At 36.7% G+C, this 24,318-nt stretch overlaps 1 protein-coding gene across 1 annotated transcript; it reads left to right on the plus strand.

Moving 5' to 3' along the window:
- Window positions 1-548: 548 nt before the first annotated feature.
- On the plus strand, window positions 549-21,705 carry LOC140533863 (prostaglandin-E(2) 9-reductase-like). The gene is made up of 9 exons (XM_072654189.1): window positions 549-976; window positions 2,918-3,085; window positions 5,080-5,196; window positions 6,530-6,607; window positions 7,834-7,956; window positions 8,619-8,728; window positions 9,135-9,300; window positions 17,639-17,721; window positions 20,597-21,705. The coding sequence occupies exons 1-9, from the start codon at window positions 890-892 to the stop codon at window positions 20,637-20,639; spliced, it is 975 nt and encodes a 324-aa protein (XP_072510290.1). The 5' UTR covers window positions 549-889; the 3' UTR covers window positions 20,640-21,705.
- Window positions 21,706-24,318: the final 2,613 nt, after the last annotated feature.

Below are 24,318 nucleotides of genomic sequence, written 5' to 3' on the forward strand. Positions count from 1 at the left end.
TGCTCATCAGAAACTAAATCAGTGTAAAAGAAAACAAATTAGAAACTAGATTAAAAAATTCAAGTGGTAAAACCAGTGGAAGAGTTTAAAAAGCATACACCAATCATTATAAAAAGACAGAAAAATTTCCCAAAATATTAAGAAATGCTGGTCTTAATTCAGTTCAAAAGTCAAAAGTATCAAAGATAAAGGAAAAAATAAACATTTCAGTGGTAATATTACTATGACTAGAATAGTAGATAAACCTATTTAAAACCACAAAAAACAGGAAAAAAAATAATTCCTTTTACCCAGTATGTAACCACAATGGGATTTTGGCAAGCAAGGCAGATGGAGCTGTGCCTGCAGAACTCATTTTCCTACAGGGGCACTTTAGGGACATTGCTTCCTTTCAAAGTCATCGTGTACTGCCTTCCAGAGGAAAGGGCCAGGAAGACTGTCCATATCAGTTCCCCTACTTAGTTTTCCTCTCCCTTCCTCCTTCCCATTACTCTCCTCCCACTTTGTTATCTCTTTCTCTTCCCTAAACCCCCTTCTTCCTTCCTCTTTCCCTCCCTCCTCCTTCCCTTGTCCTCCCCCTCTGAGCCCACCATTCTTTAGGAACAATTACTGAAAAAGGGGACAGCAATCACACTGAAGTCAAATGAATACTTTATTTGCTCAAACATTTCCGTGCAGCCACACTTCTAGGGAAACTGTAAAGAAGTGATTTCTGGCTTGCTGCTCCCTCCACCCCTGCCTGTGCAACTTTAAACCCTGCCCCTCCCTCTGAGCTTCGTTGGGCAATCGAGTAGAAATGTATAAAGCCAAGGCTTCTGTCAGTTAATCTTTCCCTCTGCGTGGGTTTTCCGACTGCCCAGAGCTGACCTGACCTGTGAGGTGAAAAGAAATGGCTCTTTCCAGATCTCACAGGGTGACAATGAATGATGGGAATACTATCCCGGTGCTGGGATTTGGTACTTACGCACCCAGAAGAGTAAGTATAGAGAGCAGGGGGATTTGTGGGCGCTGGGAGGGGAGATGAAGTGTGTAATCCTAATTCCCTTCCTGTGCTACCCAGTTTGGCGTTAGAGACTCTTTGGGGGGAGAAATAAACAATTACGTAGCAAACGCAGGATAGTGAATTTCTGTGTAAACCTGACACTGTGGTAAATGCATCATATATCGTATTTAGTCACCGCTGGCTGGCCACGGAGAGTCTCGGAGTTGTAGTTTTTCCCAGGCTGGAAAAACAAAGTTAAGGTGAGATCAGCCCTCAGATGGGGAGGGAGAAAGGTTTTTCCCTAAGCCCTGAGTTTGAAAAAGCCTTTAGGAGTGTACGAGGAGAGGAGAGGAGAGGAGCATCCGTGGCAGATAGCGTCTGTTGATGTTCAGTCATGCCTGACTCCATGCTCCATAGCACAACAGGCCTTTCACTATCTCTCAGTCTGTCCAAGTTCATGTTCATTGTTTCCATTACACTGTCTATCCATGTCCTCCTTTGCTGTCCCCTTTTCCTTTTGCCTTTTCTCTTTCCCAACATCAGGTCTTTTCCATTGTGTCCCGTCTTCTCACTTTGTGGCCACAGTATTTAAGTTTCAGCTTCGGTATTGACCTTCTAGTGAATAGCCTGAAATAATTTAAGTATTGATGGATTTGATCTCTCCTCTTGCTGTCTAAAGGACTCTCAAAAGTCTTCTCCAGCACCGCAATTTGAAAGCATTAATTCTGTGATGCTCAGCTTTCCTTATAGTACAACTCTCACAATATAAATACAGTACACAGAAAATATACCTGTCAGAATTCAAAGCACCACTTACAAGCTGCTTCCAATGAGGCAAACTCTAGCAACGGTAAAGAGAATACATAACAACAACATACATACAATATTATATATGCATGTCAAAATGTACAAAACTTTATATATAATTCAAAAATAAGTTATATTGAGCTGACTAAGTAGCCAGTTAACTGCAATATCATTATTTAGCCTATTTCTTGATTGGATGGCTCTAACTCTTTTCTGATTCATTTGTCTTTCCACATCTGTACCTAAAGTAGTTGTTGGCAAAATCTCACTCCCAATATTTCTAACTCTATGATTTTGCCCTCTTATCCTTATTAATACGACAGCTGAGGTTATAGATATAGACTACCTAACAGTAATTCTGAACTCTCTGTCTTGCCCTTTAAGGGGATTCTTGAATTTTAGTTTAAGTGTATAGTCATGGATAGTGAATACCAAGTTAACTTTCTCTTTTTTCCCCAATCCATGATTGGTAGTGATTCTCCTAAGTTTATCTTTTTTCATTTTTCCTGTAATGCACTGAATGTTTTCTCTCACACTTTTCATTGTGGAAAGCTTTTTTCCTCCTTTAGGCCTTACTGACTTTGCAATGTCAATTAGTATTGCTCAGTTTTCTGTCATAGTACTCTGCTGTCTTCCAGTAGCCTGATACTCAATGAACTTTAAACAAAACATTCTGTTAAACTATGGGTTGTGGGAGGAGGAAAGGTATGGAATGTACAAACGGATCCTAAAACTAAACCCTAAGGCTAAAGTCCAAGCCAAGGAACTCAGCTGACCCTGGCAGACATGTATCTGGCAAAATGTCTAATTCTTTCTATTGCCTAATAGTCTCACACTTCTTAGAATGGCCAAATGGAAAAATGAACAAGCATCGGGACCTGAAGAACATAAATAACAAAATGCAGCTGTGTGTGGAAGAACTTGAGTAGTACTTGACCAAGAAAAGACAAGCAAGGGAGAAGGTGAAGCTGGAGAGATAGAGGGAAGGAGGAACTCCAGTTAAAGGACCATGTATAGATAAGGAGGTTCACAAGGAGAAACTAATTAAAGGACCATGTTCAGGAAAGGAGGTCCATTGGGTTAAGGTGTCTTTGTCCATGTTGAAATTCTTTCCCTTTGAATCTCTAGGTTCCCAAAAGTGAAGGTGAGAAAGCCACAAAGGTGGCTATTGAAGTGGGCTTCCGCCATATTGATGGGGCTTTTCTATATGAAAATGAAAAAGAAGTTGGACAGGCAATCCGAGCAAAAATTGCAGATGGGACAGTGACCAGAAAGGACATATTCTACACAGGCAAGGTATACAAAAAAGTGATTGAGTTTTGTGGGATTTTTTTCATGTTAAAGAAAATGTGATGAACTACAAACAGTATGCTATGTGGAACAAAGAGGAATCCTCCCCACCAAGGCAATCTGAACAACAAAAACGTGTTTTGCTGCATAAAGGAAAAGAGGAAGGCTAGCTAGTGTTGATGAGAAACCATGGAATTTAACTCTCAGTCATTTAATTTCAAAAGTAGATTGGCCACTCAGTTAAAAACAAGATGCACCCTTGTGCAGGATATTCATTAAAGAATACACACTGTCTTTGTTCTTCAGGAGCTTACTCTGCTATAAGACACTGTAAAATAGCTAGACATTTAATTTTCCCAAATAAATAGCTAAAAAATCATCTCAGAGACCATGAGAAAAATGAGCACCTCCAGGAAAAACTATTAAGGAGCTGTTGTAACCATATTTTCAGGATGAGCAGCAGTGAGATTATTCCTCTTATTATGACAAGCCAAATGTAATTTTTTTGGTATTCATAAGACTCACTATTTTTAACTCACTGTTTCATAACAATGCTAACAGTTTAAATTTAATATTGAAGACTAAAATCTAAATTATTCCTACTTTTAGTAAGGATGTAAATTTCTTGACTAAACGGTTAGAAGGATGTACAGGGATGATCAATTGGTGGATATTTTTAAATTAATGGATCAAAAGTGGAGTCAATTTGAAGGAAAATGGTATACTTATTGTGGAAATTCGTGTTTAACAAACCTGTATTTTTTTAAAATCAGGAATAAATTGTCTAACAGAAAATTAAATTCCAGATTTAATGCAAAAGATACAAATCATAAATATGTAGTTGATTGTTGATCGTTTTTGACAAGCACCTTTTCATTGGGGAAACAAAAGAACAATGCCTTAAAGACAAGACAAAAAGTTACACGACTGTAACTTCTTTTTAAGGAAGGTTGCATGGGTTTAACTGCTTCTGAACAGGAGTAATATGCACTGCAATTTGGTAGAAATTCAATAACATACTATTTAAATAACAGTTTCTGAGGCTTAATTTAAAGGTTTTCTCATAGTCTTGTTTTGTTCTACATATTTACCTACTTTTAGACTAGAAGATGATTAAAATACACTTGATCAATTGTTTCTAACTCATTCTTATTCTTTTCCTTTGGTCCCCCACGGTGGCTGGTTTCTACCACTTCTACTTTGAGACTTGTAGAAGATGTTGGTCATGACATTAATTTGTTGGGGGCAGGTAATTAAATTGTATTAAAGGTATCTAAAATGAAGTTCAATCTTAGGAAACAATGTAGGGAAAATTAGATACTTACCCAACAGACAAGGTGAAAATGAAAGTGTTGTATCTCAGTGCCTACTTTCTGTCATCTTTTTGACATTTGATTCTGTAGCTACTGCTTCCTTGCATAGGTGGAAGAAAATCTCAGTAGGTTGCCAAAACACAGTTTCATGAATATTCAAAATTCTAGCATTAACCTGAGTTGGGAGGAGATCTCAAGTAGGTTTGGCCTAGTTAAAGCACCTCACTCCATGAGTACTTGTCTTCTTTACATTTCTAGCTCCAGGATTGTCTAGTACTTCGTTTATAACGCCCTGATTCAGAGATGTCTCCACACTGGGTGTACATTCACTCAGAACCTCCTTCAACAGGCAGTTCAGGACCCTCCCTGTAGTGGGTAAATTTCTTGAGTTCCCAAAGAGGTCACTTTTGCAGTTTACAAAGCATGTGACATCTCTTTTGAACCTCAGAAGAACTCTTGGAGGTAGATAGCATTTTATTTATTATCCCTCATTTTACAAAGAAAGGAACAGGCACGGAGATTAAGTGATAAGAATGAACTTTAGGAGCTTTTCATAATTTTTCTGTAAATTGGCCATTCTGGGAACTCAATCTGCTATCCTGTCATTGACATAATTTGTCCCTTCTGTTGATATTGTTTGATAAAGAATATACAACATTACTTTGAATATTCCATCAATCCCTTTAGCTATGGAGCACATGCCACCGCCCAGAATTGGTCAGGCCTGCCCTGGAAGAGACCTTGAAGAACCTCCAGCTTGATTACCTTGACCTTTATATTATACATTTTCCTGTCTCACTTAAAGTAAGTACTAGAACCCCCTCTAGGTGTACAAAGACTTTTTGACCACATTTCTCTCTTTTCTGTCTTAGCATTTTTCACCTCTGCTTCTATGAGAATTGAAGGAATGTTTTGCCCTTATTCACACTTTGTTTAGAGGACTACAGATAAATGTTGATAGTTTTGTGTGTCAGTGTGCTAATATTTAAAGTAGATGCCTACAAGTAAACATTTCCTAAGGATATCCTCATTTAACCTTAAGAGATGAGACTGGTCATAGTGGTGAATGCCTAGAGTCTCCGTATTGGGGAATTCATTTCTAGGAAGAGGCATACAATCAGCAGGGTCCAATAACTGTGCGTCAAAGGTAGTAGGAAAAAACTTAGAGATTTATTAGAGTGCTAAAAAGCTGTATGGGTGTTTAAAGGAGACAGATATCCTATAGAAAGAGAAGGTTGGAGGATGAAGGGATGCATGAACCATACTATTATCTGTGCTGGGAAAAGGAACCATAAAGAAAAAAAAGGTAAAATGAACAGTAGACTTTACTGGACTAAGGAGGGAGAAGATGGGAGTAAGAGAGGGAAGAGGAATGAATGTGTTAGAGGAGGGAGGGGGAATTTATTCAAGCAAAACAAACTAAAACTATGGACTGCTAATTAACCAGTGAAGAAATAAAAATGAATTGAAAGTTTAACAGTGTGGCTCTGGGCCACAGGTAACAAAAGAGCAATTACTAAAACTATTCAGTAGTGAATTATTTCCTTTCAGTAAACCCAGAGCCTAGCACAGGACCTTTAAGCCCTCATAGGTGCTTAATAAATGCTTTATGAGTGAGTGAATGAATGGATGCACATGACTACAATTTTACAAAAAGTTCTCCACTATTCAAGTTCACATCTTTTTTTTTTAAACCTCAGTAGACTACCAAGTTAAAAAGTGTTACATGCACATACAGAACCATGTAATTAAATTAGTCAGTTTTGCTTAATTGTTTCAGGAAATATGCTTCTTCATGAGATTTAATTCAATGTTGTTGAGAAATGTTTTGTGTAACAAATTATCAATCAAGTTTTAAATATATAAAAAAATGAGAACGTTTGATTAGATAGATAATCTCTAAGATTTTTTCCAGGTCTACATCTCTGATCCTTTGCATTTGTATTATAATTATCTATGTATTTGATTTCTTCTAGTTGATAAGCTCCTATAAGTCCAGACATTCAACATCATTTCATGTTTTATTTGTGGCATCTGACACTGTGCCTTATGCAACATACAAAGTAGGTTGAATTGAATAGAATCACTCACTCACTTGAGAGTCACCAAAAGACAAGTTTTCCTTCTCCAATTACAGCCTGCCAAAGAGATGTTTCCAATGGATGAAAATCAGAAAGTTATCCGTGACTCTGTAGATTTGCGTGAAACTTGGGAGGTAGGTGACTTGTGCAAATAGAAAACAAAAAACATCCTGCTGTTTTGAGGTGGTTTGCCCTGCCTAAAAGTGATTGTGACTGGAGAGAAAGATCCTCAGGTAGCTGGAACTGAATTTAATCAAATGAAAAGGTGCAAGGCACCTTGTGAAATGGAACATGTGCAGGACTAGAAACCTAGACTTCTAATTTTAGCTCTGACACTGATGTGGGAATGTTGAGTGAGTCATCTCAGCTGTCATTTGAATAATGAGGACAATTGGACTAAAATACAGTGAAGTGTCTTGACCCTAATGATTTACTTTATTATTCTACATTAATATAAAAAGAAGATAAGTGTGGATTATATGAGAATTGATACACTAATTAGAAAATTCAGGGAACTATGTACTTTAAGATATTGTTGAAGCTGCCTCTGTTGGAAACAATGGAATCTTGGGTCCCCTGAGGTGGGTGGAGATGAGAAGAGAAGAGGTACACTTCCAGGATTTCTTCTAACCTCCAAGAAATTCAGACGTCTTGTTATATTAAGATCAAGGGAAAAGAACCCAGGACTAATTGAATGGGAATGGCAAGGGAGAGAGTAATTAGTGTGCTAGGAAATACAAAAGTAAAGACAAGAGAAAATAGATAAAAGCTGGGGGTGAGAGGTTTTTGTTCTGGTGGTTGTTACTGTTTTTGTTTCTTGACAGCAGAGATTTTGTCACCCATTTCAGGCGTAAAGGCTAATTTGATATTTTGTAATATCTTACTTTTAGCTCCTATGATTTTAAATTTCACTTACTGAAATGATCACTTAACTGCCAGATTTTCATACTTTGACTGAAAATATATATGGGAGTCAATGCCACATGCATGAAATTCAGTTAATATTTTTTTTTGAAAAGTAGAAATATGCCTGGTGAAGAGCTGTCCTCCGAATCAGTGTAGTAAAGAAGTCAGAAGACCTGAACTCAAATCATGGTTTGTTTGCTTACAACGTGGTATTTTTCAATATCTTCTCTAGATCCTGCTTTCCTTGACCAAAAAAGAAAAAAAAAACAAATTCTGACTAAATTTTATCTTAAGCCCCTTCCAGGTTTTAATTCTGTGACATGTTTTCTCCTGAGGTCCTTTTTTCAAACAAGAGGAGAGGAAGTGAAAAGATCAAGGCTAGGGGATCAATGGGGGATTCTACTCAACATGCTCTCCAAGGTTCCATAGTGGTTCACAATCCTTCTCTACTCAGGCCATGGAGAAATGTAAGGATGCAGGCCTTGTGAAGTCCATTGGAGTGTCCAACTTTAACCGCAGGCAATTGGAAATGATCCTGAATAAAACTGGGCTGAAATATAAACCTGTCTGCAACCAGGTAAAACAATTCTTTTTCTAGTGCACTTTCTTTCCTGTACTTCCTCTTCCTGACAAATGAATGGAGGAAAAATAACTGCCTGTAATTCTTATCTTCATTATGAACGTACATCACATTTTTTGTTCTTGAAACTATTTCTTCACACTCACATTTTCCTAGTTTTTAATAAATAAAACATTTCTTTAATCCTTTAAGGTATTAAACTTTACAGACATGCATGTTTTCATCTTATGTAATCCATAAGATCATTTGAATCTATTTTTATTAAATAGTTGATTTTCTATTCACAACTGCTCAGATAATTAATACCTGAAAGCGCTGTTTCTTTCAACATATTTCAAGATTTTTTATTAAAGGAAAGTTCTTTCCTACTTCTTTCAGGCATTAAACTATTCATCAATGGCAGTATCTGAATCTTGCATCCTTTATTAATTCATTTTAGTCTTTTCCTTAATTCAAAACTACTTTTTCTACCCCTTTCATCCCCAATGGCTGTATGTGCAAAGGGTCTTAAGTAGACACATAGTGTGCTAATATTCTGTGATTTGGGGTGTAACTAGGTAATTCTCAAGTCCTTCAATGACTAAAATGCTTAATATTGTTCTTTTTGGCTTCATACAGCTAATTTTTATAACCTAAAACCAGTATTTATTGTACTGCAGGTGGAATGTCATCCTTACCTGAATCAGGGCAAATTATTGGAGTTCTGCAAGTCAAAAGATATCATATTGGTAGCATACAGTGCTTTGGGATCTCACAGAGAGACTCAACGGTGAGGAAGGGGGTCTGTAAGTGATTCCTTAATCACTAATAAAGTTGATTACCGAAATTTTTGCATACTTACAAATTATGCAACATTGAGTAGTGGAAACAGCATTCATTGTGGAGTTATAATTAACCGGATTTGACTCCCATTTCACTTCCGGCATTTTCCTAGTTGCATGATCTTGAAGAAATAATTTAACCTTTTTAAGCCCCATTTCATTGTATGTAAAGAGAAGATAACTTTAAAGTTAAAGATAACTTTAACCCTGCCTTCCTCTTGTATTATTATGAGGTCCAAATGATACATTTATGGAAATACTTTGAAAAATGTAAAAACCTAAAGGATGATTACTATCTACATAGCATTCAACTCTGATCAGTTGCCCTGACCACAGATTTGTTTTCCCTTACAGGGTAGATCCAAAGTCTCCCATTCTTCTTGAAGACCCAGTTTTGGGAGCCATTGCCAAGAAGCACAATCGAACTCCAGCCCAGGTTGCTCTCCGATACCAGATTCAACGAGGGGTGGTCGTCTTGGCAAAGAGCTTCACTGAAAAGCGCATCAAGGAGAACTTTGGGGTAAAGAGGCATGGGCAGAGTTGGTTTAAGCAGCTGCACAAATACTGGTGTTGGTGAATGGAAAACTGGAGAAAATGATGAAAAATAGAGAAGTCTGAAAATTGGTCATTAAGGAGATGATTTTTGAAGTGTGTAGTGGACTTCACTGATTCAGTCTGGTGAATAGAAATGTGACTTCACCCACATTCTCTGCTATTCTCAAAAGATCTCTAAGAAACTGCTTGTTCACTTCAGTTTTTGTAGGAGACAGTGTGTGTGGTTATGCCACACACACTTTGAAATAACTGCTTTGTATTTATTCACATTATATCATGCAAATACATAATATAAAGAGAAATACAAAGTAGTTAAATACATAGTAGTAAGGGAGGCAGAGCATTAGCAGTTACGGGGATCAGGAAGAACTTCATACAGAAGTTGGTACTTGAGATATACCAAAGGAAGAAAGGGATTCTGTGAGGTAGAGGTGAAGAGAGAGCATCTTTCAGGTATAGGGGATGGCCAGTATATAGGAAAAGAGAAGAGATACAGTGTTCTGTGTGAGCAACCAAGAGAAATATAGGTTGGGGCCAGATTATGGAGAAGTCTTTATTTTATCTTCAAGGTGATAAGGATTTTATTGGATAAGAAAATGACACAGTGAGATCTGCACTTAAGGTTAATCACTTTGTCAGCAATGAGGAGAAGGAACTAAATTGGGGAGTGACTTGAAGGAAAGTGACCATTAATCCAGTTTAGAAATGCTGATGGTAGCTGTCTGAGCAGACAAAGGAGATGAGATATAAGAGATATTGAGGTTAAAAATCAAGATTTGGCAACTAATTATATTTGTGGGGTGAGATAAAGTGAGGGATTTAGGATAACACCAAGATTATGAACCTGGTAGGCAGAAATTGGGAAATTTGAATCAGTATTATTTTGAGGGGAAATGATAATGATTTCTTTTTTGGACATACTAAATTTATGATATCTCAGATATTTAGTTTGAAATCTCTCCTTGGGAGATCTGATAAAAGTACACTCTGTCCCTCCTTGTCACCCCTCCTATTATTCTCCCTACCCTTCTGACTACCTGAGAAGGCAGACATTAAATCCAGAACTTCTTTGTACTTTAAAATTTTTAAGTTTTCTGTTTTAATTAGTACTTCAGCTGAAGCATAGTGGATTCTGCTCCAGCCCCTTCCTTTTACTGTGTGTGTATGCTTCAGATGTGTTTCTTGTAAACAGCATATTGCAGAATTTTTGTTTTTAATCCACTCTGCTGTCTGCTTCCATTTTATGGGTGAGTACAGCCCATTCACATTTATGGTTATGATTACTCTTTATTTTCTTCCATCCTATTTTCCCCTGTTCATCCTTCTCATTATTTTTGCCCTGCCCCTCCTCACCACTGTTTTGCTTCTGGCCACTGTTTCCCTCAATCTGTTCTCCCTTTTATCAGTTCCCCTGCTTGTCTTCTCTGCCCTCCCCCTCCCATTCTGCTTTCCAGTATGGTAGGATAGATTTCTATATCCAACTGAGTTTGTATGTTATTCCCTTTTTAAGTCTCTTCCATGTGAAATAATTTATCCATTCTACTTCTCTTTCCTCTTCTCCCAGTGCAATCCTCTTTTCCATCTCTCTTTTTTATGTCATGTCATCAAAATCAACTTATGCCCACACCCTCCCTTTCTCTGTACTCTCCTTCTAACTGTACTAATAGTGATAGAGTTCTTAAGAATTACAAATATCTTCTTCCCATGTAGCGATGTAAACAGTTTAACCTTATTGAATTCCTTAGTTTTTTTTTCCTCTTTCCTTTTTGCCTTTTTATGTGTCTCTTCAGTCTTGTATTTGAAAGTCACATTTTCTGTTCAGCTCTGGTCTTTTTATCAGGAATTCTTGAAAGCTCTGTATTTCATTAAATATCAATTTTCCCTTGAGGTTGATGTGTTTAGTTTTGTTAGGTAGGTGATTTTTGGTTGTGATACTAGTTCCTTTGCTTTCTGGTATATCATGTTCCAAACCCTTCAGTCCTTTAATGTAGAAGTTGCTAAATCCTGTATAATCTTGACTTGGCTCCACAGTATTTCAGTTGTTTCTTTCTGGCTGCTTGAAGTATTATCCTTGATCTGGGAATTCTGGCATTTGGCTATAATATTCCTGGTTGTTTTCATTTGGGATCTGTTTCAGCAGGTGATGGATGTATTCTTTTAATTTCTATTTTACCTTCTGGTTCTAAGATATTACGGCAGTTTTCCTTGATAATTTCTTGAAATATGATGTTCAAGATCTCAATCTGTTTCTGTTTCTCTATGTCTCTGTCTCTTTTTATCATGGTTTCAATTGCTTTTTATTATCTCTCTTGGATCTGTTTTCCAGGTCAGTTATTTTTCCAATGAGACATTTCACATTTTCTTCTATTTTTTCATTTTGTTTTATTCTTCATGCGTCATGGAATTGTTAGCTTGCACTTTCCTAAGTGACATTTTTAAGCAATTATCTTCTTCATTGAGCTTTTGTACCTACTTTTCCATTTGGCCAATCTTTTTTTTTTAATTTATTTTTTATTTTAAATATAAAATTATTTATTTTTGGTTTTCAAGATTCATTTTCACAACATTTTGATTTTCAAATTTTCTCCCCATCTTCCCCTCACCTTCCTCCAGGGCAGCATGTATTCTGATTAACCTTTCTTCCAATCTGCCCTCCATTCTATCACCCCCCCCCCTCCTTCTCTCATCCCTTTACCTTCTATTTTCTGTATGGCAAGATAGATTTCTATACCCCATTGCTTATATATCTTATTTCCTAATTGCATGTCAAACAGTTTTCAACATTAATTTTCAAAGATTTGAGTTCCACATTCTCTCTCTTCCTCCCTCCCTACCCATCATCATTGAGAAGGCAATCATTTCAATATATGTTATACATGAGTAGTGATGCAAAACCCTTCCATAAAACTAACTATATTTCCCTCTGTCCTCTCCTGCCTCTCATTTATCCTATTCTCTCTTTTGATCTGTCCTTTTACCTAAGTGTTTGCTTCCAATTACACCTTTCCCCAATCTACTCTCCTTTGTATTATCCCCTCTCTCTTATTTCCTTCCTCCCTGCTTTCCTGTAGGGTAAGAGAAACTTCTGTACCCAATTGAGTATGTATGTTTTCCTTCCTGAAGCCAAATAAAATGAGAAGAAAGCTCACTTATTCCCTCTCTCACCTTCCGCCTCTTCTCCTCTATTGTAAAAGCTCTTTTTTGCTTTTTTTATGTGAGATGATTTAGTACATTCTACCTCTCCTTTTCTCTTTCTCCTAGTACATTCTTCTCAACTCTTAATTTCTTTTTTAGATATCATCCTTTCATGTTCCGCTCATCCTGTCCTCTCTCTCTTTCTCTCTCTGTCTCTGTATGTATGTATGTGTGTGTGTGTACATATATATACACACACACTTACATACCCTTACACACACACACATGCAGATATATACATACACACACACACACACACACACACACACACACATGCACATTCCTTCTAACTATCCTAATACTGAGAAAGGTCTCATGAGTTCCAAATATCATATTTCTATGTAGTAATGTAAACAGTTCAACTTTAATGTGTCTTTTATGGTTTCTCTTTTCTATTTACCTTTTCATGCTTCTCTTCCTTCTTATATTTGAAAGTCAAATTTCCTATTCAGCTCTGGTCTTTTCAACAAGAATACTTGGAAGTCCTCTATTTCATTGAACTTCCATTTTCCCCTTAAGTATTGTACTCAGTTTTGCTTGGTAGGTGATTTTTAGTTTGAATCCTATCTCCTGTGATGTCTGGAATATCATATTCCAAGCCCTCTGGTCCCTTATTGTAGAAACTGCTAAATCTTGTGTAATCCTGATTGTGTTTCCCCAGTATTTGAACTGCTTCTTTCAGGCTACTTGCAATATTTTCTTCTTGAACTGGGAACTCTGGAATTTGGCTACAACATTCCTGGGAGGTTTCTTTTTGGGATCTCTCTCAGGAGGTGATTGGTGGATTCTATCCATTACTATTTTACCCTCTGGCTCTAGAATATCATGGCAATTTTCCTTGATAATTTCTTGAGGGATGATGTCTAGGTCCTTTTTTTTTTATCATGACTTTCAAGTGGTTCAATAATTTATAATTTGTGTTTTTTGGATCTATTTTCCCAGTCAGTTGTTTTTCCAGTAGGACACTTCATGTTTTCCTCTATTTGTTCATTTTTTTTGTTTTGTTTTACAATTTCTTGGTTTCTCATAAGCTCATTAGATTTCATTTGCTCCATTCTAATTTTTAGATAATTATTTTCCTCAGTGAACTTTTGTACCTCATTTTCCTTTTGGATCATTCTTCTCTTTACGACATTCTTCTCCTCATTGGCTTTTTGGACCTCTTCTGCCATTTGACTTAATCTAATTTTAAAGGTGTTAAAATTTTCCTCAGCTTTTTTTGAGGTTTCCTTTAGCAAGTCATTGACTTGTTTTCATGATTTTCTTACATCTCTCTTATTTCTCTTCCTAGTTTTTCCTCTAGTTATCTTACTTGATTTTCAAAATCCTTTTTGAGCTTTCCCATGACCTGAGATCAATTTGTATTTGTTGTCCTCTTCTGGCTGTATATTTTGATCCTCCTTGTCCCCAATGACATAAGAAAATGCCTCTTCACTGAGAAGGTAAAAATCTATAATCTATTTCTTCTCTCTCCACCCCGTTTACTCATTTCCCCAGCCAATTACTTGACTTTTGAGCTCTTTGTTAAGTGGAGGGCTCCTGAAGTAGCCTCAGTTTTAGCAGTGACTGCTGCCACCCTAGGGCCAGGGATGGGGCTGGGGCCAGTACTGTGACTAGGGTTGGACCACAATCCCCTCTCAGCCAGGTGAGAGACACTTCTTACTGACCATCAAAGGTGTCTTTGACATTACTGGATTGAGAGATCTGGAAACCATAGCAACTGCCAGTGACTCAGGGCTCCAAGACCTGCTATCACTCTGTCTATGCAGCGGTGCCCATGCTGAACTGCATTCCACTCCTAGTCCAGTGTGATAGAGCCTTCCTATCGACCTTCTAGATTGTCTTGGACAGGAAATTTGCTTTAGTCTTTCATTTTGTGGCTTCTGCTACTCTAGAATTTGTTTAGAGTCTTTTTTGTAGGTTTTTTGAAGTGTTTGGGGGTAGATCACGTAGGTCCCTGCTTTTAGTCTGGTATCTTGACTCTGACCCCTTGGCTAATCCTTTTTAAGGAGTTGTTTTCTTCAGTGAACTTTTGTACATATTTTTCTATTTTCTGTGCTCCCTTCACCAAACTATTGACTCTTTTTTCATTATTCTTTTGCATCACTCCCCATTCTTTCTTCAGTTTTTCTTCTGCCTCTCTTAGTTAACTTTTACAAACCTTTTAAAGGTCTTCCAGAAGTTTTTTTTGGATGTTGTAGGAGTGCTTTTTGGTCTTCAGACCAATTTCAGATTTTTTCTTTGAAGCTTTCAATTAGATGCTGTAAGATGGTGGTCTTTTTCTGAGTTTGTGTTTTAACATTCCCTGTCCCCATAGTATCTTTCAATGGTCAGGTTATTTATTCATTTATTGCTAATTTCCCAGTCTTGTGACTTAAAGTTGGACTCTGTTCCTAGGGTGGAAGGAGTACTTTTTCAAGCTTTTTGTGCTGGGAGAGAGGGACCTCACGACTGGTCTACTGTTCTGAGCATGTGAGGTCCCTCAGCTGCCTCCTGGTCAGGGGCTGTGGGACCTAGCCTTTTGCCTCTGGCCTGCTGTGCCAGCCAGGGCCACTAACTTGCACCTGGTCTCAGAATCTTACTGATGTCTTGATTGAATGCTGACTGCATTGGACTGTGCTCCCCTTTCATCTGTGAGGCAAACCTCTTCTGCTGATTTTCCAAGTTGTATTGGGCTGGAAATTTTTATCATCCCAACCTTTCATTTCTTCTGGTTCTCTAGAATTCATTTTGAGGTATTATTTTATAGCTGTTTCGAGGTGCATTTGGGAGGGTTCATATGAATTCCTAACTTGCCCTACTATTTTCTGTTTTAATTAGTTCTAAAGCTAATTTAGATAAAGTGATAGATCCTAAATGTTGGTTCTTTGCTACATTATCTTCTCTAAGGAGCACAAAGAAGACAAACAAGGCTTTCATGTTGCTACTTGATGAAGAAGAAGGGAACTGGGCAGAGGGAATAGAGCCTTTCAGCATGAATTTTACTAGGAGGATCCATTTGGGGTCATGGTAACTATATGAGAAGGAATCTTAATGATTTTAAAATATTTTATAAGTTTTTCAAGTTTTGTCACACCTCATATGAATGGAGATGTCATGTTCCAACCTGCTAACCCCTTCAAAACCAGAACAAAGGAGTTAAAGCAATAGCATTAGGAAAAAGAGAAGTAACAAGTATAAGGATGCTTCAGGCACATTTACTTCTCACGCTGTGGAAGTGTTGACTAATACAATGGTTCTCAAATTTTTTGTTCCCTAAACCCTTTCCAATAGCAACAAAAAGTATGTTGTGAACTACCAGGTAATTTAATATACTATTTACAACAATGTTTTAGGCTTACTTACGAAATGCTTAACGTACCATTGTTATATTTTGTACAAAAGCTCCAAACTGAAATTCACATTATATAATTATAAAACATAAATGTTATTCTGTCCTTAATTATGAAAACTCTAAATACTAGATAGAACTCTCATTACAATTATGAATATGTTATGTGACAAATTCTCTAAGAATTAAAAAAAGCATTCCAGTAAGACCTCATATTCTTCCAATTATCTGCAAGACTTCATATCAAATTTATTTTCACCAACTTTGTTGAATATGACTAACATAATGAAATAATTTACAACTTGGAATATGTTTAACATGATATAATAATCATATATAAACTAAATTTTGATATAGGACTATTATATTTGAACAGAACTTTGAAATATTTAACTCAACAACAGATAGACACAGTCTTAAAATTGTTTCTACATGAAGTTTATTTCTGTATTTTAAGTTAAAATAAGAATAAAGTGAATGCTTGCTTCCATAATGTAGTGGAACATGGTAGGAAAATTTCACAAGCTATCTTGTTTAAATATGAAAGTTCATTTAACATTTTTTACCACCCAACCAATTGATAGAAATAAGCAGATAGTTAAGATATAAAAGATGAACATTTCGACTGGCTAATAAGAAGCACTGTATTACATGAAAAATGTACATAAGGTGCAATTACACATATTGCTTCATTTTAAAACAGTTTTTATAGCTACATTAATCTTTGTAAGGAAAGAATCTCTTCTGAACCTTTATTCTTCTCTGTCACTGGCATATCACTGGCTACACCCTCAAAGAAACTACTGAAACACTAACAAATGTTGGCAATCAGCTCATTTAAATTGAAGAATAATATCATAAGTGGAGGATATAGTTAAATCAGAAAACTGCCTTAACATTGCAATGAGAAACACCATAAGGTTTGTTTCTCCTGAATGCTTGCGATAGTCCATGATAGTTTGAAGATGTCTTGTAAGTGATCATGGATTTCAAATGGTCTGACATTTATTTGCACTACAAGAATGCAAATGCAAAAAGAGTGCATCTTCATCATGTGATTATACCAGTGATGAGATAGGCTTACATGGTAACAGAGGGGAAAAAAGGAGCTCTTTGGTGTACAAAATGCAAATGAGAGTATGCCCATGCAAATGACAGAATGTCCATGCATATGATCACCTACTGGGAATCTGTTTGCCCTCAAACTTTTCACTTTTGTGGCCATGGCTATTTGGAAACAATTTGATAACAGGTTGAGAAACTTCAAGAACATATTGCACTAAATCAGAAGTGGTCAGTTTGCTATAGTAGCCACACAGAAATCATTGTGTGCTTGATGATTTTGAATTTTTTCAGAAACAAACCTATATGGTTTCAAACATACATGTGCTTGGTATCTCAAGGGAAAAATATATTTGCAACAAATTTTGTGTAATTATTTGCTATGTAAAGCAGAATTAAAAAATTTTAAACATGAACTTGTTGGATGAACGTACTGAATAAGGCGTTTCTGAATAGCTAAATGGAAACTTCTAGATTAAGGGGAAGTCTACAATTCTAAAAGGAGGTGTTGGGAAAGGAAAGTTCCACCCTCAAGAAGACTGGAGCTATCAAGTGGGAGTAGCTAGTTTTCACCTAGCTTAAACACCTCCAACACTAGAACAGAGTTACCAAAGTCTCAGTGGAGAGTGTGACTGATTCAATCATTCAACTTGCCTGTTCCTTTCTGAGGTGCTATAAGCAGATCCTAGTTATAATATTTTTTCTTCTCTGGCAGGCTTTTGAGTTCCAGTTGACTCCAGAAGAAATGAAAGTCATCGATGGCATTAACAAAAACTTTCGCTACCTGACCCTTTCAATGTGAGTGTTTACTTTTAGCGTCTTACTTGCTATCTCAGAGGTCTGTGACTTCAGGGACATGGGGCAGCACTTTAGAGAGAATCCTTTTTAAAGTCCTTCACAGAGAAGTTATAAATCTACCAAGTATAATGTTTTATAATGCTCATCAAATCTCCTCTTCCTCTTATCTGAGGCAGAACTCTATACCTCCCTTATGCACTTATTCTGGGTCAGATCTGAAAAACCCATTTCAGTAACTGAGGCTCCAGGATAAAAGTTTTTGCAACTTCAGTCATTTGTCTTCCCTCAAACGTGGCTGTTCAGTTCTCCATGTTGTCCTCCTATGTCTGTTTTGATAGTTTAATAGAAAAAAATATTTTTTCATACATGGATTTTAATAATTTTTTGGTGCAAACAGGTTGTTTTCTTCTACTTTCAGTAACTGAACTTCTTCCATACAAACAGAGCAGTACCTTATGTCATAAACTTAGGTTCTAATTATGTCTCTGATGCTAGTTTAGTAGCTATGAGACAAAAAGAGCAAGTCCCTTATCCTCTCTGAATCTCAGTTTCTTAGAACATCTGGAAAAAGCAAGATTTGGATTAGATGATCTTTAAAGACCCCAAATTAGTCCTGAGCAGTGCCCTACTTAGGACCTATATTCTGTGAAGATGAGCAATAAATAGAGCAGCATTCTCTAATGTTACTGTGGAAGGGTGCAGTCACAGGCATTCAAGAATAGATGAAGAAAAGTAAGTGTGACTTCCTCCAAACTCATTTCCTCATGGATTCTTGTACTCCTCCATCATTCCTCAGGAAGTGAAGTTCAGAGAAGCCACCCCCCTGATCCCGTGACTGCTTTTATTGTCATTAGGTGGCTGGTCCCATGTTAGCCTAAAGATATTGGGAAATTATAGAAACACAATCTTTAAAGTAAACATGGTACATATCTTAGGACTTTCTCTGTTTTAACTCTGAAACTTTGTTTTTCATGTCTAAATTGGACTCATTATCTTTCTTCCATATACTGTCCACACCCAAACTTCCCCTGTTACTGTAAATGGCACTGCTATCTTCGTAGCCCCAAGGCTTAGACCATAGGTGCTATCCTTTACTCCTCTCCATCTCTCACCCCATCCTTTCTCATATTGAATCTGTTGTCAAGGCCTATTGATTTCACCCTTGTAGCATCTTTTGAATATGCTGTGTTCTTTCTTCTGATACTGCCACTTCTGTGGTGCAGGCCCTCTTTACCTCATAGGTACATTATTGCAACAGGTTTGGGTGAGTCAGCCTACCTTAAATCTCTCCCCATTCTCATTCATTCTCCATTAAGCCACCTAACAAAGACCACCTAACAAACACTAAATGCACTCCCTGTTATTTCCAGAAGGAAATATACAATTCCCTGTTTGGCATTTAGAGTCCTTCATAACCACCCCTCCCCTACCTTTCCAGTCTTCTCACACTTTACTCCTTGCCATGTACTCTTCAATCCGGTAACACCAGCCACCTTGTTTTTTAATGAACAAGACACGCCATCTTACAGCTCTGGGTGGTTTCTCTGGCTCTCTTCCATTCTTGGAATAGTCTCCCCTTCACCTCTGTCTCCTGGCTTTGTGGCTTTCTTCAAGTGCCAACTTTAATTCTACTTTTACGAGAAGCCTCTCCCAACACTTCTGAAATCTAACACCTTCCCTCTTTTGATTATTTCCTGTATATAGTTTGTTTTACACATTTGTTTCCTTGCAGTCTTACCCATTAGATTGTGTGTTCTTCAAGGGCGCAGACTGTCCTTTGCTTTTCTTTCTATCTCCATTGGGTAGCACAGTGCCTTACATATGGTAGGCATAGAAAATGCTTACTGACTGACAGACTTGTGGCACAGTGGAATATTTACTATGCTCTTGATTGCCCTTGGAATATCTTCTCTTTCTGAATCTATAAAAACAATCAGAATTTAATGGGGTTCATGGTAGAGCCTGGCCAAAGTCCACAGCAATACTTTTCCTGCTCTAAATTTCTTCCATGCTGTCAGAGCAAAGCCTGCTTTCTTTATTGATATGGATAAAGGTATGCTGTGGTGTAGGGAGGCAGTATGATGATTATCATGGGAAAAGCACTGAATTTCAAGTCTTAAGTTTTAGCTTTGATTCCTCTCTCTCCTACTTCCTGCCAGTTTAACTCAGGAGCTCACTTCCCCTCTGTTGGATTTACTTTCCTAAATCAGACCCTTCCAAATACCGCTTTTTACATGACCTTTCTTAATGATAATCATTGGCATTTTCATAGTGATTTATGGTTGCAAAGTCCTTTGTACCCAAAGTCTCAAGTGAACCTTGCAATAACCCTGTAATACAGGTAGACCAAAAAATGGTATTCTCCATTTTAAAGATGAGGAAATTGAACTTCTGAGAAGTTATGGTAATTTGTCCATAGTCATACTGCCCAGTATTCAAGAGTCAGAGTCCAAGTTCCAGCTTTTCTAATTCCAGAGTCAGGATCTATTATGTTTACTGTTCAGTTGATTCAGTCATGTCTGACTCTTTGTGACCACATTTGGGGTTTTTATGGCAAAGATACTCAAGTGATTTGCCATTTCTTTCTCCTAGTCTATTTCACCACCCATTTATTTGCCTTGTATCTCAGAAATGCTTTCTTGTTTAAGGAAACTGAGCAAAGCTTGCTTGAACCCAGGGCAAGAGGGATCAATAGCTAAGTCCTCACTCAGTGTTTAGACGTATGGCCCAAAGAAAACAAACCACCACAAAGACTGTATTTCTTAATCTGGGTATTTGAATCTGGGTTTGGGAGGAGATAGGTTGTTGGAGTTGTTGTGTTGGAGAGATTTCTTTAATGTATGACATTTATACATGTCTCTTTCTCCATTTTTAGATTTCAGGAAGATCCCAACTATCCTTTTGATGATGACTATTAATGAAGTTCTGACTCAGAAGATGTGTGGTCCTTAAGCATTGCCGTTCTCTTAACGAAATAGCTTACATTCTGTTGATTTTTATGGAAATTAAATCCACTATTATGGTTAAGTCATGCAATATAGCTAAGCCTACACCAAGGCATAGATTAAAGATAATTGTTCTATTATAAGCTTTGCCTTTCCTGGCCCAAATAAGATAGACATAATGGTACGCAGTTATGTAACATTTCAAAGTTTACCAGGTCCTTTTCATGCAGTAGTACAAGTATTACACACTTTTTTCCAAGTGTGGTAGCCTTTATTCACAGAGGTTGTATCAGAGCTGGTGTCTGGCTCACACGCTTCCTCTTTTCTCAGTTTTCTATTATTCTAAGTACTTCAACATGTATGTTGATATTCCTTCCAGCATCCTAACTACTCAGTTCCTTAGTCTCCTCAACTCTCATGGACGACTTCACTTTACCATCTATATAGCAGTATATCAGCTGTCCTAGGAATGGCAGTACCCTTCAGTTCTCTGTGATTTAATCCTAGCTACTTTCATATTCAGCATGAATGCAGTAATTTCTGTAACTCTGGGGTACAGAAGTATAGAAGAAAGCCAATCATATTGTATGTGTATATATATATATATATATATACATATATGTATATATATGTATATATACACACACACACACACACACACACACACACATACACACAAATATATATTATCAGAAATCAATCATTCGAAATTAAGAAAACAACCACATTCTGTGATGATACACATAATGCATATATCATAGTTCACTCAAAGTCTGGAAGAACACTGACCTATGTAAACCTTGAGGCTGACAAATATCCATATCTGAACTAACTTTTAAGGAAAAATAAATCTTTGATCTGGGATCTGTCTGTAGTAAAGAAGTTGTAACTTCAATACTTATTATTTCTGGTTCAATTTAATGTTAATAATCAATGCCCAAATAATCTACCAAAACTCTATTTTATTAAAAATCTGTTGTATTAAATCTGTTGAATAAAAAGCATTCTGTATAAAATAAACTTGAAATTCTAACAATAACACATCTAGTGGTATGGATTTTTAAACTTATTGCCAGTCAAATATCATCAATTTGATCTAATGCATTTATGAATCTTCTTACATATAAAATGACTTCATCCCTTGTCAATTTGATACTTTATACCAAAAAGCAGTATAGAGTAACTACTCTTTTAATTCTTATTCATCCATTTTCTAAGTATATCACCAAAATGCCAAATATCAAATGTTTCTTTCATTAAGGTAAGATCTATACATAGAGGGTCAATCATTATGATTGTCTTCCTTTAAATGGGTCACATAATAATTTAGTTTGGGTTTACTTCCACAAGTTATCTCATTCAAAATATCAATTTCCCAAAGACTATTAGTTGTCAGCATTTCAAATTATAGAGGCCACTGTGGTAAATTAGCTCCCTTCCAAAGATTTTCAGTGGAAGTTTCACATTCTCATCTCTTAAAATATTTCAGCATTTACAAAAATCTTTAAACTCTAATTTGGAAATTTGCAGTAATGATATTGTATCTCAGTTATAAATTTGTTCTCTAATTAGTTTATAGTGCCATACATTTCTACAAACCAAGAAAAGTATTTACTTTCTTTTCTTGTCTAACTTTATCTCTGTAACTCCCATCTGATGACTGAAATGACAAAATATCTTGAAGTGTTTTTCTTTTTCTTTTCAAATTCCTAAAATCTTACCTTTAGCTAAAAGTCTGAAGTGAGAGTAAATCTGTTATTACTGAGGAGAGTTTAGCATCAGATTATAGAAAGCTGGGAGAACTGTTTCAAGTATGAAATTTCATTCATCTTCCCCAGTCACTATTTTAAACTTCCTTTCTACATTTTTTTTTCCAGCAGACTTTACTGTTCAGTTGCATTTTCCCCTTAGAAATCTTCCAAGGTAGCAGAACCTACTAATAACACCAGACATGACACAGCACATTTTGCTGAAAACCCCATAGAATGGGAGAAAAAGGTGTTTCCTACTGTTGGAGTGCTAGTGTTTGGCCCATAAATGCCCAGCCTTGGTCAATAGTTTATCTAATGTACATTGGAGCTTCCCTCATTAACCTGGGGTTATCCAAAGTGAATAGGTATAGGACTAATATTAGGTGAACTCTTCATCAATGCCTCTCAGTTAATTTAATGGATATTAGAACATGAGAAAACACAACACAAATATCTGATAAAAGATTGCCTCTGGGCAGGGCATGTGGTTCAACTGGTGGTCTTTGCATATGTGTCCTGGATCACAGTGCCATACTCACCAGGATATTAAGGTTGCTGTCATTAGACGCAGGTATCCAGCGTATTTCTAATGGCCACAGGAGGGTTGAGAGATATAAAGGGAGTGAAAAAAAAGAGACAGACAGATAAAGATTGAGACAATATTAATGGTCAAATTCAACAAATGGCAGCAATGCTTCCAGACTCCTTAAGTAATCAATTTCAGAGGACTATTCATTTACTGAAAATGGTGGTTAGGCTTGTTTTAAACCTACTCTGAGAAAATTTTGAGTTAGGGTGTCACACAGCCCCCTACATTACCTAGAGTTCAAACAAAGGAACAAATATTGCATTCCACTGGATCCCTAAGGTTACTCACCTCGTTCCACCATACAGATTGAGCCCATCTAGGTCAGTTCTGCCCTACTTTGGACTTCTCAAATTGACCATTAGAAATCCCACTTCTGACACTAAAACTTTTTGGCAGAGAAGAAACCAAGAGCTAAAAAATGTAGAAGTTTATTAAATCATCTAGCAGAGGAGCTGAAAAAAGTTATCTGTTCTCCCAAATCTCTTGAATATAATATAGGATTATATAAGATTCAAAAAGGAACATGGAAACAACAGTTGAATGGTCAGCACAGAGGCAGTTTCCAAATGAGACACATGAGTTTATCAAGATGTATAACAGGAGAAAATTTCTTATACTCATCTATGGTTCTGCCTCCACTGGAAGATTTCTAATCAGTGTGACTTGCAGTCTTGAGTTAACCAAAATCTGCTCTCTAAGCAACAGGTTTGGTCTCTCAGCCACATATGACGAAGTTCAATAACAATTTCCCTTTCCATCATATGTCTTCCTTATTATGTCAGTGTCATTTCTATTTAGTTTACCCTCTTAACCTGGTGGATGAAACACTCCCAAGAGAGCCAATATCCAAAAGATTGAGAAATTCTGCAACACACTCCACTTATAACATGCATCTGTGTTCACTAACTCAGTTTTTTCCTCTCAAACGTAGATAAATATAAACAAAAACTAAACAAATGAGAAGTTAAAGGCTTGAATAGAAGTTTTAAAAGTTAGATATCATGCAACTCTGGTGATTGTGAAAAGAAATGAAAAGGAGTTTAGATATAATTCAATTGCATATAGTACCTTCTTAAGTTGATCATATATTTGGGCATCAAAACTTCACAAACAAATGCAGAAAAACAAATGTATCTTTAATTGACTCTGATGCAATAAAAGTATTTAACAAGGGACAATTTAAAAAATTATTTAATTGTGGACTAAATAACTTGTCTTCAAGAATGGGTGGCTGGAATAATAAACCATACAAAAAATCCCTAATTTCATTGAAGGAGCAAAGTGGCACAGTAGGTAGAATGCCAGCCTGGAA

This window comes from Notamacropus eugenii, chromosome 3 (genome assembly GCF_028372415.1).
Source record: "Notamacropus eugenii isolate mMacEug1 chromosome 3, mMacEug1.pri_v2, whole genome shotgun sequence".
Lineage (NCBI taxonomy): Eukaryota > Metazoa > Chordata > Mammalia > Diprotodontia > Macropodidae > Notamacropus > Notamacropus eugenii.

Coding starts and splice junctions, on each gene's coding strand:
- LOC140533863 (XM_072654189.1), top strand. CDS start 890: ATGGCTCTTTCCAGATCTCACAGGGTGACAATGAATGATGGGAATACT. Junction 977..2,917: donor GTACTTACGCACCCAGAAGA/GTAAGTATAGAG, acceptor TTGAATCTCTAG/GTTCCCAAAAGTGAAGGTGA. Junction 5,197..6,529: donor ATTTTCCTGTCTCACTTAAA/GTAAGTACTAGA, acceptor CTCCAATTACAG/CCTGCCAAAGAGATGTTTCC.